General features: G+C 42.3%; 1 protein-coding gene across 1 annotated transcript in view; it reads right to left on the bottom strand.

The window, feature by feature from the left end:
- Positions 1-18912, bottom strand: part of LOC141810914 (uncharacterized) — a 76472-nt gene that overhangs the window by 5782 nt on the left and 51778 nt on the right. The window contains exon 10 of the mRNA XM_074698778.1: positions 2661-2716. Within this exon, the coding sequence (XP_074554879.1) occupies positions 2697-2716 (20 nt within the window). The 3' untranslated portion in view covers positions 2661-2696. The remainder of the gene's footprint in view (positions 1-2660; positions 2717-18912) is intronic.

Genomic DNA, 18912 nt, shown 5'->3' with positions numbered 1-18912 from the left:
GTACAACGAAAATGAAGTCACAGCAGCAATCAAGAAAACAAAAGTAAGAAAGTGCATAGAAAGTGCAAAAAGGTCCATAAGAAAATAGATGCTGACAGCGTGTCCATCATTGTCCAGTCAGCCAGCCTCCACCTCCACAGGGTCCAGGACTGAGCTTCTTCAGCAGTCTGTTCAGTCTCTGTCTCCTGGATCCTGTCTGCTCACAGCAGGTGAAGCTCTTCCAATGTGGCGTTGGTGTCTGATGTTAGCTCTGTTAGCCATGTCTGTGAATAGCATGATGCTACTCTGCCTTCTGGTATTCCCTAGCACAGCTAGCTCGTCCATCTTATTGGAGATAGATCTTAAGTTACCAATAACGATGGATGGAAGGACAGGTCCATGTCGTCACTTCTTAGCTCACACCTGAGAACCAGCATGTCGTCCTCACCTCCTTCTCCTCAGCTTGTGGGGAAACATCCGGCCTAGCACCAGTTAGCATTGACATGCCACAGGCTGCTAACAGCTGAGTTCACATGTAAACATTGCAGCCATGGTTACATGTAGGATCTCCAGACAAACACAGGAGAAAAATATCACTGAAGCCACAAAAAGTTTGGTGTCCATGACCAACAAATGATAAAAAAAAAAAATAGTTTAACCTACTTTCATAACTTTTCTGTGTCCAATAGAAAACCGCTGAAGTTGACCTCTTTTGACTTTTGTTATGTTGTAGCGTTTACAAATTGTCTGACAACTCCAGGCCACCGTACAAAACAAACAAACTAACAAACAAACACACTTTTTCAAGTTTATCCATGTAGGAAAGTTACCAGAATCACCATCAGCACAATTTCCTAGCTTTATTGGGATAAAGAAGTAAAACAAAAGGGTGAAAGATGGCGGAACATCAGGGAACAGATCCTGTTCCAGGACCAGGACCTGATCCTCCAAAAAGACTCCTGCTTGTCATAAACTTTGAGGGAAAGAAAAAACTTCCTGTGATCTCATCTTAAAGAACAAGTAGCTGAAATAATCAGCAGAAAACAGAAATTGGAACAACTTAAAAGCTCGTGTAAGCGTCTTTCTGTCTGCAGTGATTTGGCGCCCCCTGTGGAGAAGGTGCTGATAACATCCTGAACATGTGTAAAAAGTTTTGAAGACGAAACATGTGAACTTTTATAATCATGTTTGAGGATAACGTGAAGTTTCAGGATGACAGTTTTCTGTTTTTCTGTGAGGACATGCTCTTCTTACAGGACGTCCCCGCTCTAACAGTCGTGCTCCTGCAGCCTGTCACAGTCCATTATGTCCCCCCCTCCTCGACGGTTTGTCGAGCGTGTACGAGCTGCAGGAGAGCACGGCCATGTCTAATTGGTAAAGCCGAGGCGAAACAAAGGCTGGAGCTGTGTTCGATGAATATCTCATTGAATATCATTCATCAGGGATGATTAAGTTGGATGGAGGGGGACAAAAGTCTGAGCGCGGATTCACGCTCCTGGAGGTTTTCTGCAGAAGTTGTTGCATCAGATTCATGAGATTTTATCTGATGCAAGAAAAGTCGCAGGAAATGTGTGTAAGGCTTTGTGAAACTTCAGTGCAGATGAGTTTCAGGACCAGAGACAGCACTTCACAGAGAGGTTTCAGTCTGTGGACGCAGAAATCAGAGCACGAGCGTCGTCTGGAATAAGCTTCTGATGCAAAAACGCTGCAAGAAACACCTGATGTTTGCAAACATGACTGCAGGGCTCAGAAGTGTCAGACTGACTCGTGCATGAGCATGTAGAGAGGCAGGAAGTCCAGCAGGCGGAGGGGAGGAGAAGCTGCTCGGCTGCTCCTCCAGGAGGGAGAGGAAGAGCTGCTGCAGGTTGAACAGGAGGTGAAAAGCAGCTGAGCATGTGTGTGTGTGTGTGTGTGTGTTTTCATGTGTCGGGGCGCCTCAGATTACCTCGACCTGTTTGCTCGCTTGTTTGCGTGCACCTGTTTGCACAGTTAACGCAGTCAAGGTAATAATTGTTCTGGGAGGAGGAGGAGGAGGAGGAGGAGGTGGAGGGTGTGTGGGGGGGTAATCCTTCTGGCAATTAGCCCGCTCCCCCTCCAGCCTCTCCAGCTAACAGCCCTATCCCTAACAGCTCTGTAATTACGCGGCCTCTCCTACCTGGCCGGAGGCTCAGTTTCCACGCCCTCGGCCGCGGCCTTTCATCTCCCCGCTGCCTCCGCGTCCTCGTCTCAATGAGGGCCGGGCCTGCGCCAGCGGCCAGCTGGTCGGCCGGTTCCCCGCTCCGTCTGAGATGAGCCGTGTGTCCCGGGCTGATTACAGCGCTGGGCGGAGTGGACGGCGTGTTGGCTGCTGGGCTCTTTAATGAGATTAGGCTCTGGCTAATCTATGAAAAGGGAAACGCAGCCTCTCCCTCTGTTTCTCCTGCTCCTTCCTCTCATCTCTATGCATGAGGGCCGAGTGTTTCTCCCAGCAAGAGGAGGTGGCTTCACAAAGCAGGCTGTGGAGCTGCTCTTCAAAGTGTTTACTGCTTTTTCTGTCGTTAGAATTAAACTCACAGAGGAGGAGGAGGAGGAGGAGGAGGAGGCATGAATGTGACTGATGTGAGAGTTAATCTGATGAATCAGGAGCGCCACACGAAACAAAACCAACAGAGGAAGTTTGGAGACGTAGAAAAGAGTTTTACCTTCACTTTGAAGAGGGCGGAAGTCCTTGTCCCTGATCAGGGATCGCATGAAGTCACTGAGAAGGAAAAGAGGAGAATGATCGGTCAGTTTTGAGGAGTTTGGAGAAGTTTCCTAAAGTTTGGGGACTCCTGCAGCCAAGGGGAAGTCCAGAGAGTCCAGGAACTTTTACAGCGTTTTTCTCATCACATTTATTTCCCAGACATTGGTATTAACTCAAATAATCCACACATGAAAATTAATCATGACATAATGATTATGTGAAATTAAGTACGATAACACAGGAAAAAAGTACTGAACACACCATGGAAAGGCTGAATACTTTGGACAGGAAATGCACCATACCACCTGAAATCTGTCAGTAATTATTACTTGAACTTCCAATTAGTGCAAACCAACATCAGCTGGGCTAGAGCAAATTGATGGTCCTATAAAAAAGGTTGTTTTTTCACCAAGCAGGTAAATAGCACACACCTCATGATGGGTGAAGGCAAAGAGCTCTCTGAAGACATTCACAACCTGATTGTTGCTCAGCATCAGAATGGAACTGGTTACAGACTTATATCAAAGCACCTGAATATTCCAGTCAGCACCGTTGGGGCCATTATTCACAAGTGGAAGAAGCACCACCTTACCATCAACAGGCCACGCACAGGAGCTCCTTGAAGATTTCTGACCAGAGACTCAGAAAGATAGTCAGAAGAGGACTCAACCAGCCAAGGACCACCCTGAAAGTGCTCCAGAAAGACTTGGAGGCAGCAGGTACAATGGTTACAGAGAAAACAATAGGCAATGCACTCATCTATGAACGCTCAGCCCGTAAGACTCCATTCCTCAAAAAAAGGCATGTTGAAGCTGGTTTAAAGTTTGCTAAACAGCATCTTGACAAGCCTGTAGAATACTGGGAGAATGTTGTCTGGTCAGATGAGACCAAAACTGAACTTTTGGGCTGTCATACTACAGACCATGTTTGGAGGAGAAATGGCTCTGCACATCAGCCAAAAAACACTACACCAACAGTGAAGTTTGGAGGTGGAAGCATCATGGCATGGGGTTGTTTCTCATCTCATGGTGTTGGCAAACTTCATATAACTGACGGAGCAATGAATGGAGCCATGTATGGGGAAACTCTTGATCTAAATCTGCTGCCATCCACCAGGATGATGAAGATGAGACGTGGCTGGACCTTCCAGCAGGACAACCATCCAAAGCACACGGCAAAGTTGACTCTCAAATGGTTTCAAAAAAGTAAAAGAAAATGGACCTGAATATTGTGATTTCTTTTCATGTGTGGATTATTTAAGTCAATACCAATGTCTGGTAGAAATTTTGTTTGAATTGCAGCTTTGGAAATAAATGTGATGAGAAAAAAGTTGACGCGTTCAATACTTATTTCCCTTAGTACAACATCCCCTGATCTAAATTTCTACCCTTTTGAAACAGATCTAGTTAAACCAATTCTGAGCAACAAAGTCAAACTTTAAGCTTTTGCCTGAGGAGCACAAACTTGTCCCAAACTGTCTTATGTAACATCTGTCCGGCCGGATAAAGACCAGCTCCCTGAGTTTGCAGGTTTTCTGTTTGGTGTCTCTGAACTCAAAGCAAAGACCTGATCAGGTTTCACCCCTGGTCTTGGATCTGGTCTCGTGCTTGTTTTTCAGAGCCCCGCTGTGACACACACACAAACTCTCCCTCCTCCTCTGGGTTCCCCTCACGCTCAGTCAGCGCAGCGTCACCACATCCCGCTCAAAACCGCCCAAAAAACAACTCTCAGCTCTGTCAAATCAAACTAGGTCAGGATATGTTTGCCTCCCCCTCGCCTCGCCGTACACCGGCCCTCCAATGAAGAGACCGCCAAAATTTTGTGGCGTTACGTAAGCGAGAAGTCTGCTGTGTCACAGCGGGGAGCCCGAGGACAGCAACAAAAGAAAATGGGTTAGGCTGCTATTATCCTCCCCGCAGTCCACCTCCAGGCCCAGCCCCTCGTTTACGCTCGCCATTATCACGCCAGTGTCCTTAGCACACCAGCACCCGGACTCTTTTGCTGCAAACCAAGTGCAATTAATGATCATTAGTCGGCCTGTCTCGCTTCATCCCGTCAAGCCCCCGCCGCCTGCACCCTGGTTGGAAGACAAGGGCCAATCATGGCGCTGCGAGCACTCAGGCGTGCACTGCACTCGGTGGCCCAGCGCTGGCCCATTCTTCGCTCTAACAGGGCATTGAACGCACGGCGAGGAGGGGCTCATTAACACCGGGCGCTCGTTAGAGAAGGGACGACCGTCGCTGTGCCACACGCTGCACCGCGGCCGTGTCCCCGTCTAATTATCCTCATGGACCTAGATTTTGTTGCTCTGCCAGCAGCGCCCACATCGCACCAGTGTCCCTAAACCTCCACACGAACCCCACTCACCCTCACTCACCCTGTCCCCGCCAAAACCCCCCACCCCCCCAGACACCTCCTGACACCCACTGTCCCCAAAAGCGGAGCAGTTTTTATCCGTTACTGTGGCGGGATGTCCACGTGTGCCCACGTATTGTTTGGCAGCCAGGCCGCTGTGAGCAACCACAATGGGCTCAGAACACTTTACCATCACCGGCCCGCAAACACAACATCGCACGGGACGCACCCGCCAAAAGTCAGCCGCCAACGCCAAGACCCCTGAGTCCTGGGTCTGTCTGCAGCATGAGACAGATTCATGAAGGTTTGGGATCTAGTTTTTGTCTACAGGTGGAAACAGTGGGAGGATCAGGGGCGGCACAACCTGGAATCCCTTCAGGGTGAGCAACAGTTTTACAAGAAGCATTCAGTTTGCAAAAGAACCAATTCAACCCCAAATAATGTGCCTTTATTGTGGTCCACAGCTCACCAAATTCTGCCCCAAGGTCAGTCACAACAAAATATTAATGATTCCAGCCCAGGGGTCTGCAACCTTTACTTTTAAAGGAGCCATTTACCCTCAGCTCACCTGGATTAAAGTCAGTCAGGAGCCACAAAATCTACTTTATTTTCACAATTCATACAATATGGTGTATTAACTTTTCTATACATAGTTAAAATCTAGTGAAAGGTTATCTATAGAAGTTTTTGTTAAGTTAATAAATTGTACATTTGATATATTTGTTTTTTATTTTTAATAATTTTGCAATAAGTAAAAAATTGAATTTGCAAAAAAAAAAGGAAAAAATGTGAAAAAATTGGTAAAAAAAAGCCAAAATTAGAAAGTAATAATAAAAGTAATAAACTTGCAAAATCTCAAAAAAATTGCAAATATTTTTTTAAAAATGTGAAATTTCAGAAGTTTGCCAAAAAAAAAAAAAAAAAATCAGAAATTGTTGAATTGGTAAAAAATGCAAAATTTTGAAATTATGTCAAAATTAAAATTCTAAAAAAAATGAGTTTCTGGTTGTTTTTTTATTTTGCCATGTATCAGGCAAAAAAACTGGGGAAAAAAAGCCAAAATCAAAATAAGAATAGTAATAAAATTGCAAAAATCTAAAAAAGTTGCAAATATTTTCTTTTTAAGTGAAATTTCAGAAATTTGCAAAATAAAATTAAAAAATTTGAAAAATAAAAAATCAAAAAATGTTGAAATGGTAAAAATAATGCAAAAAAATCAAATAATGTCAAAATTAAAAATATTTAAATGATAATTTCTGGTTGTTTTTTTGTTTTGCCATGTATCAAGCATGTATATTATCCCAGCAGACTATCAGTTAAATGAATCCATCCACACAGAATCAAAATCAGTATTTTCTTCCAGATGAGTCTTTTTGTAGATGTAGTTATCTTCCCAGGGCTGTGAAACTTGAAGTTAGCCACAGGTGCATGGAAAGTTGGTGGGCTGTTGATGTTGTAGGAGGTGAAGTAGAGCGGTGGCAGGTTTTATTGACAGATGGGATGAAGATTTAGTTCAACATCTGATTTATTGCAACAAACACTTGTCAGGAAAGCTAAAATAAACAGAATAAAACAGGAGCTTAATTACTGTTTACACCCAGGCAGCCATCTTTGATTTTTTCAACTCAGAGGTGGTGTGGATCTGCCGACTTCCCAGTAGGAAAATTCAGCTTCCGAGTACAAATGGGTCGCACCATGACACCTCGATGTGTTGACAATCCCTTCATTGTTCAGGTTGTGTCCTGATGTGACCTGATGTGATCTTCTTTCACCAAAAACAGGCTGTTGATTTCCCTCGTGGAGCGCTGGCGAGTTCGTGTTCTGCTGTGTCACGCAGCCCTTGTTCCTCCTGACTCATTAAGTCTGAAATTCCAGGAACGAGCAGCTTACGGTAACACTCAGAGCACGCCTGTGTGCTCGCAAGGGGCCGCAGTGACAATAACAATGACCTCCACGCTGTTTGGGGGAATCCTGCATGGCAATGTCCTCACCGGCAGATCATGTGACCCGCCCTGGGGGAATGCGGCGCTGTGTGAGGTGGACTTGTTGGTGGAAAGGGGGGCTACAATGCTGAGACAGATGGGCTGAGTCAAGGGCCAAAAAGAGGAGAGGGTGAGAGGAAGGCAACCAGAGAGCTGCACAGATTAGAGGGAGGGATGGTGAAATCTGAAAGAAAGGAGGAACAGAGGAGGAGGAGGAGGAGGAGGGCAATTAGTGCAAGGTAAAAGTGGAGGAAGAATGAGGAGGAGATACAAAATACAGGCGGCAGCTCCTCAGATTTCAAAGGCTTACATGATGAGAAAGGCTGATTGTGTAACTAGTGTTGCAGCTCATTTCTAAAACCGGATTAGAGACAACAGGATTAAGTGAAACAGGTAAGAGGATCAGCTGAGTCCAGTTGGGATGAGATGACAGAAGGATGCTTTTGTTTTCCTCTTGTTTGGGCGCTGGCTTCATCCTCGTCCTGGTCTTATTTAAATTGCAAAGAGGACTTCTTCTGTGCAGAGCTTTAACGTTGTCATTCATTATCGTTACAGAGTCGCCTCCTCACACAGCAGACGCCCTGGTCTCGTCGTGCCAGTGGGGCAGGCGGTCTACAGGCCTCCTCTAATGCGCGACACAAAGGGGACGGCCGTAAATCAGAGGACCCGTGACCCTGGCCCTGTCCTCGCTGAGAGGACGCTCTCACTGAGGGGCCAGGGCTCCGGGAGCAGGCCTTGACCCTCGGGGACCTCCAGAGAGGCTTGGCTCCTCACTCTCCTGTCTGTAGGAAGCTTTACAGCCCGGGGCAGAGCGGCGATGTGTGTGGGAATCTGAGACATATGGGGCCGAATGTGAGACACGGGGACGCTGAGGTCGAGTTCAAATCTGGACGTCAGGAAACAGGAAAAAATCTGCTTCTCTTCTCTTCCATAACTTTAAATTTCCTGCTTCATTCAACCAAAACTCGTGCTCCAAATATTTTTCAGCTCATCAGCGTAAATGATTTTAAAACTCATAACTCTGACTTCTGACAGTCCCATAAAACATCAGAAGCTGCGAGATGAAAGAGATCAGAGACAGACCCCCACACGACGACGTAATCAGCAGAACCAAACTTATGAACACACTCTTCTTCTCGTTTATTGCAGGGCACACACTCCTCTTTCTGTCTCTCTGAGGAGGAGCGTGTCTGCAGGCCGCACTTAGTCCATGGCGGTGATTTTCTAAACCAGGCCGGTGATCACGGAGAAGAGCCGGAGGTCCACGAGTCCATCTGTCACTCTGAAGTCCACCAGCGAAACCACAAGATGTTGCAGCAAAACTGAGCCCTGTAGACGTAGATCTCCTCATCAGAAAGCAGCGCTGCGGGGAGGACGTGTTTTAGAGTAAGAGCAACCTGAAGGCTGGAGATGTAGCCGTCGCCGTCTTCCCGTGAAGACAGATCGACATCATCGAGCAAGAAAGGATCACTACCAGGGCTGGGATGATGTGCTATTCTTGCGGTATCTTCCCATAAATGCACATCATGTGAGTTAGAGAGACACATTTTGCCCCCTGCTGCAGAAAAATGGTAACTATTTTCCCAATCTAGCTTATAAACAAAGCCTAAAATGAAGGATTTAAAGTTCCCACATCCTGCTCCTTTCCTGCAGTTTAATCTGGATCATTGATGTCTTCATGAAATGGTAGTAACATGTTTTGGTCCAAAAAGCCAGTAAATCAAGCACAGCAGCATTGTTTCCAGGCTCTCATAGCCCCTCTGTTCAGAACGCTCTGATTTAGTGGGCGTGGCCTTCATATGTAAATGAGCCACCGCTGATACCGCCCCGCTCTTCCACGTCACTGAGAGCGGCGCCACGAGCTCCGAGTGCACAATGTTTAGAAAACAGAGAAGCTCCTTTACCGTAACATTACAGGCTAAAACAACAGGCTAACCGCAGCTAAAGTTAGCATCCTGAAGCTAACACAGAGACAGGGGGGACACTGAGGAAAAGCTCTTCCATCTGCTCCACAGCACACAGCATTTAAAATACTCACATTTCCAGGGTCCCAGGTTTGTTGGAGGATGGTTGGTAATGCGCCTGGATTCAGGACCAGTCTATTGGCTAGCCCTCTGTTGGACTGTCCAAAGTTGGAAAAGCAGTCGGCCGTGAAGTGACTAGCACACACATGCTCAGTTTTACTGAGTGTAGCTGGAACATTTCCTGATAAATGAACTCTAGACACTTAGTCTGTCTTCTTCTGAGATGGGAAGCTTGAGCATGGAACTATGTGGCTGTTTACAGCCAAAAACAGAGCAGTGATGGCTCTACAACTTTGGCGTTCGGGGGTATCTGCTCCAGTGGACCAATCAGGTCAGACTTGCTCCTGAAAAAAAGGGAATCGCTGACATCTGCAAACCCAGGAAATTCCAAACAGCTGGTTTTAGGTCAGGATTTTACATTCACAAGCGCTAAACCTACTAAGCGCAGGTTTTGTCATTAAATATCACATTTTGTGGGCTGGGAGGAAAGACAAAGACCCACAAATTTCACTAAAAGACTTAATAAAGTGATTTTTGCACAATGTGGGATCTTTGAATGTGAAAACAAAGTTGATTGTTAGACAAAGAACCAAGATTTTCATATTGTACAACAAAAAATCAGATACATCGATATCCCCCCTACCCCTAATCACTGCTGTGATCCTGAATCAGCAAATTTTAGTTTTCTCAGAACTGGTTTTAAGATTCACGGGTCATTTCAGAAGCAAAAACTGACGAGTTTCATCTTCTGTGATCATAACCAGAGTAAATTTTAGTTTTCGCCTTCATTCGGACGGTAAAACAGACCCTAGAAGCTGTTTACACAACGGTGTAAGGATGAAACGACCTGAAAGTACACATTTCTGAGAATGGCCTCCAGAGTGGATTTTTTGAAACGCTGCAGCTGCCATTGCAAACATGTTTGATATTTATCTGGATGATTACAACATTCATTCTCACTGAGGATGACAACAGCCAAGAGAGAGAGAGAGAGAGAGCCCCCTAACAAGAGACCAGACAACAGACAAACACTCTCTCTGGTCAAATAATCTTGGTGAAATCCTGTAGTGTGTGCTGGTCAGTAATCAAATCTTGTAGTTAGCGCGTGCTTAAGATTTAAGAGAAGATGATCTGTGAAGATTCTCTTTTTGTGTGAGATACAACCTGATTTGATGATGATTTTTAAAATCCTGTAGTGTGAGCCAGGCTTTAGGTAATTCATTCCACCATCTGGGAACAACAGAGGAGAAGAGTCTGGCTAGTGATTTGGAGCCGCGCTTGGCTGGGAGCAACAGGTGTCTTTCACAAGCAGAGCGTAGAGGGTGAGAAGGAGTGAAGCCCTGAATGAGGGATCCCAGGTAGGCAGGAGCTGTTCTTGTCAATGTTTTGTGAGCCAGAAGAAGAGCTTTGACTTCTTCACATAGATCGTAAACTACCGCCTGAATCTGCTGACGGTCTTTAACAAAATGAGCATCTGTTGCTCCACTTCTGCTCTTAGCATTCACTAATACACCAGATGATCGGCTCAACTCTACTTTGGTGGAGGTCTACCAAAAGCTGCTTCTGAACAAGACAGTTATAGCACCAACTACAGGCCTGGCAGGCTTACTACAGCGATTTTCAGGCCCTCAGTATTGCCGTGTAAGCACAGATCTTTTGTTTCTTTGTGTTTTCGCGTTTTGGAGTGAAACCTTGTCGTGTAAACGGGGCCTAAATCTGCCAACGTGAGTCCTGTGGAGCTCTGAAAGGAAGCTTTGATTTACAGCCTGAACAGAAGAAGAAGTGAGGAGTCAAACCAGCCTGTTCCTGTAGAGGAGAGCTGCAGAGAGTGAAGGAATCAGAGATTTAAAGGAAATATGAAAGATTTCAAACTGCTCTCACTCTCTGCCTGAAAAGCTCTTTTGTACGCGGCCAGCAACTCCTGACTGAAAACGCCGAACTTTGCCAAGAAGTCGACTGAAAAGAGGAGAAGACAAAGACAAACTTTCAGAGCGGGTGGACGGTGTATTAGCCACGCTTCCTCTCACTGTACAACTTATTTGTTGTGTGCTGTGACTTTTACAGCACACACAACCACACAGCCTGTGTGTGTGTGTGAGTGTGTGTGTGTTTCTCCCCTCTGGTCTCTCAGGGGTCACAGAGGGTGAGGAGTTCACGGGGAGTCCAGTTGGCCTTGATTGCTTTGGAGGTGGGGTCAGGGCGGCTGAATGGATGATGGAGATGCAGCGGCCAAGACCTTGAAATAAACCACAGTTTTCTGCTTTGTGGGGAAAATGAGTTTTAACTCTGAAGTATTTTCGAACCTTTTTTTGAAAAAAATTAATCAATTATAGTTTTAGTTTTAGCTCCTGTGTTTCCTCATGTTAATTCAAGATGGCGTTTCCTCAGTCCTCAATTCTGTTTTCTGACAGAACTTCCTTTTTTATGTCTTTTTTTTTTGAGTGAGTGAGTTTGTGTATTAAATGAAGTTTGGGGGAGGGGAGATTGTGGGGGTCTTATGTGTTTATTTAATGCAATTTTCTGCTTTTTATTCCACTTCTTATTTCTTTTTGTTTGTTTTTTTTGCCATGTAAAGCTACCTGTAGATTTTTTTTTTTTTATTGAAATAAAGAATTTTTATTTATTATTTACTGATCATTTGTCTCATTAATTATTTATTATTATTTTTTAAACTTTTTGCAAAGTTTTGAAAAATTCTTTTTTTTTTTTTTTTTACAATTTTGCAAGTTTTTATATTTCAATTTTTTTTAATTTCTGCATTTTTTACCCCAAATTTTTGAAAAAGTTTTAAAATGGCGCAAATTTGTGAAAAGGCAGTTTTTTCAATTTTTTTTTTTTTTTTGCAAATTTATGAAATTTAAAACAGTTTTGCAATTTCAAAATTTTTGCAATTTCAGCCATTTATTTAATTATTTTTTGTATTTAATTTTTTTTTTTTAATCGCAAACTTACTGACATCTAAAATTGTGCAGATTTATGAACTTTATGATATTACATAGTTTTCCATTTTTTTAATATTTGCAAATTTATTGAAAATAAAAAAATAGAGACAACATTTAATAAACATTTAAAAACACAAAATCTTCTTGTTTAGATAACTATTCACTAGATTTTTGATATGTTTTAAATTGATAAACTTTTATCTTTATTGAGAAGATAAAGTAAATTTTGTGGCTTCAGAATGGCTTTAATCCAGGTGAGCTGAGGAAAAATAGCTCCTATGAAAGCAAAGGTTGCAGACCCCTGACGTAGATGATGCTATTGGCTTCCGGCTAACACGCCTCCCCCTTCTTTCTTTCTGACGGTTCAACTTCAGGGAGGAAAAAGACAGACCTCACTTCTTGATGCTAACCATTCCCGTAAACAGAAATAGACTGGTCAGGAAAACAGAAAATACTGAGAAAAATAACATTTTGAAATAACAAACATTGGCGCTGATTATATCATTTTAAAACAAATGTCCAGAGGCTTTCAAGATCATGCAAAAATTTCTCACAGGGACCTTCAGATAGATAAAGGAGGAATTATCAATATAAAAACATGATATTTTAGTATAAAGTCTCCAATATGAAATCAATGGTGACTGCAGGCGAACTCCACCCATGAATATTTCAGGAGGAGGTCTGGGAGGCTGAGTGAGTCAGGAAAAGCGGGGGCAGAAAACGGAGGCTTTAAGCTGCTGCCACTTCAATTTAGGAGATGAGAATGAGTCTGCTGAATAATGGATCTATTCATTGGTTTGGAGAAGAAAGAGGAGCAACAGAGTTGATATCAGTCTGGACTTAAACCCCTGGACCTCTGGGGTTTCTCCGCAGTGGCAGGGGGGCTGTTTGAATCCACCATTTATCAGCTTAGGCCTAATCAAAACCAGGCCTTCCGTGGCCTCGTCCTTTCTCATGCAAAACCTTACATTCGCATCCAGTCAACTTGACTTGTTAAAGCTTGATTGATCAAAAAAAACCTGCGGCTGGCTTCACGCATCTGTTTGCAAATAACTGGTGATGAGAGGAGGGGGGATCTGCAGGACCAGGAGTCCCACATGCTCGGATTTAAAGTCCGCTTCCTTCAAAAGATGCAGACACACATCGCTCAGTCTGCTGGAGGGACCTGGACTCCTCCCTGCAGAGGTTCACAGACCATCTGGAGGAGAGCTGCTGAGATCCAGAGTCCACCAACACCGACAAGATGTTATTTCATGAAGTGATCGCTGCTCAAACACTCTCAGCCAATCAGGCGTGAGAATCTGGACAAAGTTTGGGAATGAGATTTAATTTGATGATCATTTCCAACAAACATCATCTGTACCGACTCGTTTTTCTTTTCTGTCTTTATCCCAAAAACAAAAACAGTCTCAGGTTGACGCTAAAGGCTGTAACTATCCATATTATTAAACACTAAGGGTCAAAGTTTTTGAGTTTTCTGATTATTTTATTAAAATTCAAGCAGGAAAGTCAAACAAAGAGCTGGATGGAGACTGATCAAGCCTTCAAAGTTGGTGCTACCAGTTCCAACAGGTGTACCAATTTGTCTTGATCCATTTCACCCAGCCCAACACACTTTGCATGACACTTGACTTCTTCTTTTTTTTTAATTTTTTTTCACATTTTTAATGTTTTAAATTTAGAATAAAAAAACATATTTTATGCAATTTATGCAAATTTCAGCATTTTTTTTATTTCAGCAAATTATTTTAATTTCATTTTTTTTAAAGGGGGTGGGCTACTATTTTCATTATAAATTTAACAAATTTATGTATTTACAAAAATTAAAGTTTTCAAAGTTGTTGCTACCAATTCCTACGTGTTTATAAAGTTTTCTTACTACTTTTTACCCAGTCCATCACATTTTGCATGTTGCTTTCAATTTTTTATTTAATTTTTTCACATTTTCTAATGTTTAAAATGTTGAAAAAAAAAACATTTTTTTAAATTTTTTTTGCAACTTTTTCAAATTTCAACATTTATCAAATTTCAGCAAATTATTTAAACTCATTTAAAAAAAAAAAAAAAAAAAAAAAGTAGAGGGTGATTTTACAATTCATTCAAAATAAAGCAAATTTTTTTAAATCACAATTTTTAAATTATTTTTGAGAATTTATATAACTCTGGCAAATTTTAAAATTTCAAAATTGTCCATAATTTTGCCAAAATTTTGCATATTTTTTATTTTTTTTAAATTGCAAAATTAGGAAATTTTAAAAAATATAAAAAAATTTGCAACTTATTGAAATTTTACAAAGTTTGCAAATTAATGAAATTAAATTTTCTAAACTTAAAAAAAAAAAAAATCAAAAATTTAAAAATAAAGCTAAGACCTTTAATGTACCATTAAAAAACATACAAAAAATATTTTTTAGATAATTATTCACTAGATTTTTACAATGTGTAGAATTTTATTCACTTATTTGTCTTTATTGTGATGATAAAGTAGATTTTGTGGCTCCAGAATGACTTTAACCAGCTGAGCTGATGAAAAATGGCTCCTATGAAAGTAAAAGTTGCAGAAAGGAAAGAAGAGGATGTTTCCTCAGTGTGTGACATCGAATGTGAAGATGGAGGAGAAAGCATGATGGTCTGGGGCTGTTTCGCTGAATCCAGCATCTGCGACTTACGCTTCATCCCACAGCGAGATAATAAGTCAAAACATGATGAAAAATTCATCAGGTTGACAAAACTGAGGGAGACTGAATGATTTTATGTCAGAGTCAGGGATGGTGAGACATTCAGTTTGACTGAAATGTGTTTTTTGAGGCATCATGAGGGAGAGGACGATGTTTTCTGTGAATAAACAGAGTTTAAGGAAGTTCAACCTCAACATCAGCCACACACACACACTCACACACACACAGAGTCAGAGGCTGCATGCTGCAGGAGGTCGGGGTCCCGGCTGAGGGGAGCACTCCGTCAGGGAATCATCGGGACAAAAGGTGCAGTGGAGTGAGAGATTGAGGGAGGAAGCGGGGGCGGGTGGAGGAGCGGGACAAAGCCCAGGCAGCAAAGCCTCCTGCCTGATAGCCTTATCTGATTCCACTCCAGCGCTTGATGGCTTTTTTTTCACCCTGCCTTTAAAGCGCACAGGTTGGGCCTTTGGTGTGAAGCCTAGCAGAAAATGTTAATCAAGAGAGGGACTGTGTGGAGAAAGGCAGAGAAAGGGGAGAGTCACTCTGCTGGGGCCTTAATCTGTAATGAGACCGAGGCGATTCAGTTGCAATGGAGAGAGGAAGAATGGGGCCGTGATGATGATGATGAGCAGGGAGGTTCACTCTTTCACCGCCGTTTGTTTTTCTTGTTTTGTTCCCGGGTGCTGCAGAGTCACAGCTCGTGCAGCGGCGCACGGCGGCAAACAGGAGGAGGTCACAACTCATTTAACACGCTGGGACGTGGTTTCTCCGTCTGCAGCTGACGGATGGAAAACAGCGCTGACTGCTCACCTGACAGACGTTTGTACTCGTCTGTGTATGATTTATTCTTCCTCCTCTGACCTCAGCGACATGTTGTTGTGCCTCCTCGAATGTGACTGAAGCGCTTAGCGTCAGAAACCTTCAGGTGTTTGACGCCGGAGTCAAAGATCTGCTCGAATGTTTTAATTTAGTTTTTATTATATTTTGAAAAATGACGCAGTCCCTGTGATGTCATCAGTCTGTTTATGATGGAAAGTTTTGAAGCAAACTGTCAGCAGGAGCCATATTGGAAATGGAGTGGACTATGAGCCTCGGCCCAGCTCTGCCTCCTCTACCCTGCACCGCAAAAAACTGAAATCACATCAAATGTTTTAGTCTTGTTTTAAGCTCAAATTGTATTTTCAGACTTAATATGAGTCACGGTCCAGATTGGTCCAGAAAAATGTCTTGTTTCATGTTATTTAAAGACTTAAATAAGGTCTGAATTGTTTTTAACAAGTAAAAAAATCTGTCAATGGAACAAGAGAAATTTGTTCAAAAATTTGCTTTAAAATAGAATAATGTCTTAATGCAAGAAACATTACTTTTGTTTCACTGGCAGATTTTTTTAAACTTTTTTTTAGAAGCAATTCAGACCACATTTTTGTATTTTAATGACCTGAAATAAAACATTTTCTGGGCTCCTAAGTTGAATGAGGCTCGTATCTAGTTTATATCGACAAAAATGAGGTCTGAATTGCTTGTAACTAGACAAAAAATAGATACACTGCAAAAAACTGAAATCGTATCAAGTGTTTTTGTTGTATTTTATTGTATTGTATTCTACAATAATGTCTCAGACAGGTAACTTTTCTCTTGTTCTATTGGAAGATTTTTTTTACCTGTTACAGCATTTCAGACCTCATTTTGTCTTCAAATAACTTGAAATCAGACATTTTTCTGGACTGGTCAGGCAAATGTGGCTCATATTAAGTCTAAAAAGACATTTTCTACTGAAAACAAGACAAAAACACCTGATAAGATTTCAGTTTTTCGCAGTGTAGAAACCACTCTCATCAATCACACAGCTCAGCTTCCCCTAAAATGTCCCTAAAAAAGTGTTGATATGTTCTGCTGTGTGAACATTTCATTGATAAAATCTGAGCTAGAATTCCTTCATCTTTAGTTCAGAATCAGCTCCTATCACAGGTAACTGGCTCCACCTCCTTCTCATTCATCCCCGCAGCGTCTCAGCGCTTTAACACAGTTGGACGCTGAGCGTCTTCTGACTTCAGCGGGGAAGCGTAGAGTGGGTTGTTCCACTGTGGAAACTGGACGGTCATTGGATAAACGCTGGGCTTTGTCCCGCCCATCGGACGCTCAGCGTCTCTGGGGGTCTATGAGGCAGTGGGCTGGCCTGGACGCTGGGCTTCTGCATGATGATTGGGTGATCTGTCTGAGGCTGAATCCCTTGACAGTGATTGACAGTGAAATGAGCCAGTCAGAGATCTTGAAGTATAACTCTCCACCGGAGCTGAGCTGTTCTGGACTGATCCGGAGGTTTCATCGATCCCCAGAGAGTTTACCTTTCTTAAAAACGACGAGCGTTGTGTTTAAAGATTCTCTCTGTTTTCACCAATAAGCAGCTACAGCTACAGCTGTGGAGCTTCTCCCCCTGTCACTCACACTTACAGCCTGTCGTAGTCTCACGTAGCAGCTTCAGCTGCTAACAAGCTGACACAGAGGGAAGAATTTACGTTTAAATAAATCAACAAATTTATGATATAGGCCGGAAAAAATGAGCTTCCCCTCCTTCCAGAAATGCACTAATCTCTGCAGAGCACCTCGAACCAAACCAGGAAATAGTCACAAAAACTATCATAGTATCCAGTCATTTCAAAATAAAACACCACATCCTGGCTCCTGATCGTAAATCTCATCCTTGTTTATCAAAAGTATGTCACTGGCACATGGCCAGAAGTCCGATCCAATCAACTTCATTTACACTTCAGATTTTAAAAACATTAAGTTTACCAATGTACTGCACAGTAAAACCACAAGGTGAAGCAGTGTGGTTTTACAGTCTGACCACATCAGCTGGTCAGACCCTGAGGAAATCTGACACTGGACAAGGAAAAATGACATGTTTTTATACGACACAGCACATCCTTTCTATAAGAGGGTTCCTAAAGCTCAAGGCAAGTTAAATTTAAGACTTTTTAAGACTTTTTTAATGACGTTGGAAATCAAATTTAAAAACAAGTCCACAACGAACCACAATTGAAACAAACAAAACTAACAAACAAAAACACCACATGAATTACCTGGGTTAGAGGCAATTTTAACCAAATGTTTATTTTACGTAAAACATCACTTTTCACCTTTTTTTAACCCCATTTTTACAACTTTATGCCTATTTTGCCCCCATCCACTGTCACAACCATTTTGGAATTTTTACATGGTTTTTGAAATTCAATTTCAAATTTAATCCTCCGTTTTGCTGCCATCATCAATTTTCCTAAGCAACTTTTAGATTTTTTTGGCCAATTTTTCGTCATTTTTTTCTCTCTTCAGGCACCCTAAGTAGAACCAAGACATGCGTCTGTTTTAAAAATTCCTGGTGCAACCACATCACCATTTTCTTAGTTCCGCTATTGTGAATACGCAATGTTGCCACGAGAGTAATTCAGGAAATTATTTAGTAAAATAGATAAATGTTACTTAATATTTTTTTTACTTCAAACTAACATAAATCTTACCAATGTGTACAAATTTTTAAGACTTTTGAAATTTGGATTTAAGACTTTTTAATGCCAATTCAGGCCTTATTTTTAGAATTATGAATTCAATGCCTTTTAAGACTTTTCAAGGATCCGCAGGAACCCTGTATAAGGACACCAACAGAAAGGAGAAGGCGTGGACTGAAGGTGCTGAAGTTTTAGGAGAACCAGGTGAGTTTTCATGCTAATTAATCACCATGAAAGCTCGTTGTCATGGGTTGGATTCCTGCAGGAACATGTGGTTCTCCCGTCATCTTGTGATCTTGCGCACCCAGCTGATGTGGCGTCCAGCTCACTTCAACCAGTTTGATTCTTAATTTTTCGCCCAACTTCAGCCTCTCGGCAGCTTTTTCTCCAAGTCCCTTCACCGGTGTTTGCGAAAAATGAAACTAAAATATAACACCGGCTTTTTTTGTTAATGAGGAACTTTGCAGAAATGTATCATTTCAATCAAAGCTCTGTCTTTCAGACTGAAACTCACTCTAATTTCAGACACACACTTTATTTCGATGATTACCTCGTCTGCAGGAACATCGGAGCAGTGTCGGAGCGAGGATCCACTTTCTAACACACACAAAGACACACACAGGGGTCCATTGTGTTTCTAACGAGTTCACTTGTTTGTTGCTCTCTTTCCCGCTTAATCCCAGACTTTTGTTTCTGCTCATCATCCTCACACTGTATAAAGTGT

This window comes from Halichoeres trimaculatus, unplaced genomic scaffold (assembly GCF_033239565.1).
Source record: "Halichoeres trimaculatus isolate MK-OKI-2021-1 unplaced genomic scaffold, fHalTri1.1 fHalTri1_scaffold_21, whole genome shotgun sequence".
Lineage (NCBI taxonomy): Eukaryota > Metazoa > Chordata > Actinopteri > Labriformes > Labridae > Halichoeres > Halichoeres trimaculatus.
This window is presented reverse-complemented; position numbering and strand designations above follow the sequence as displayed.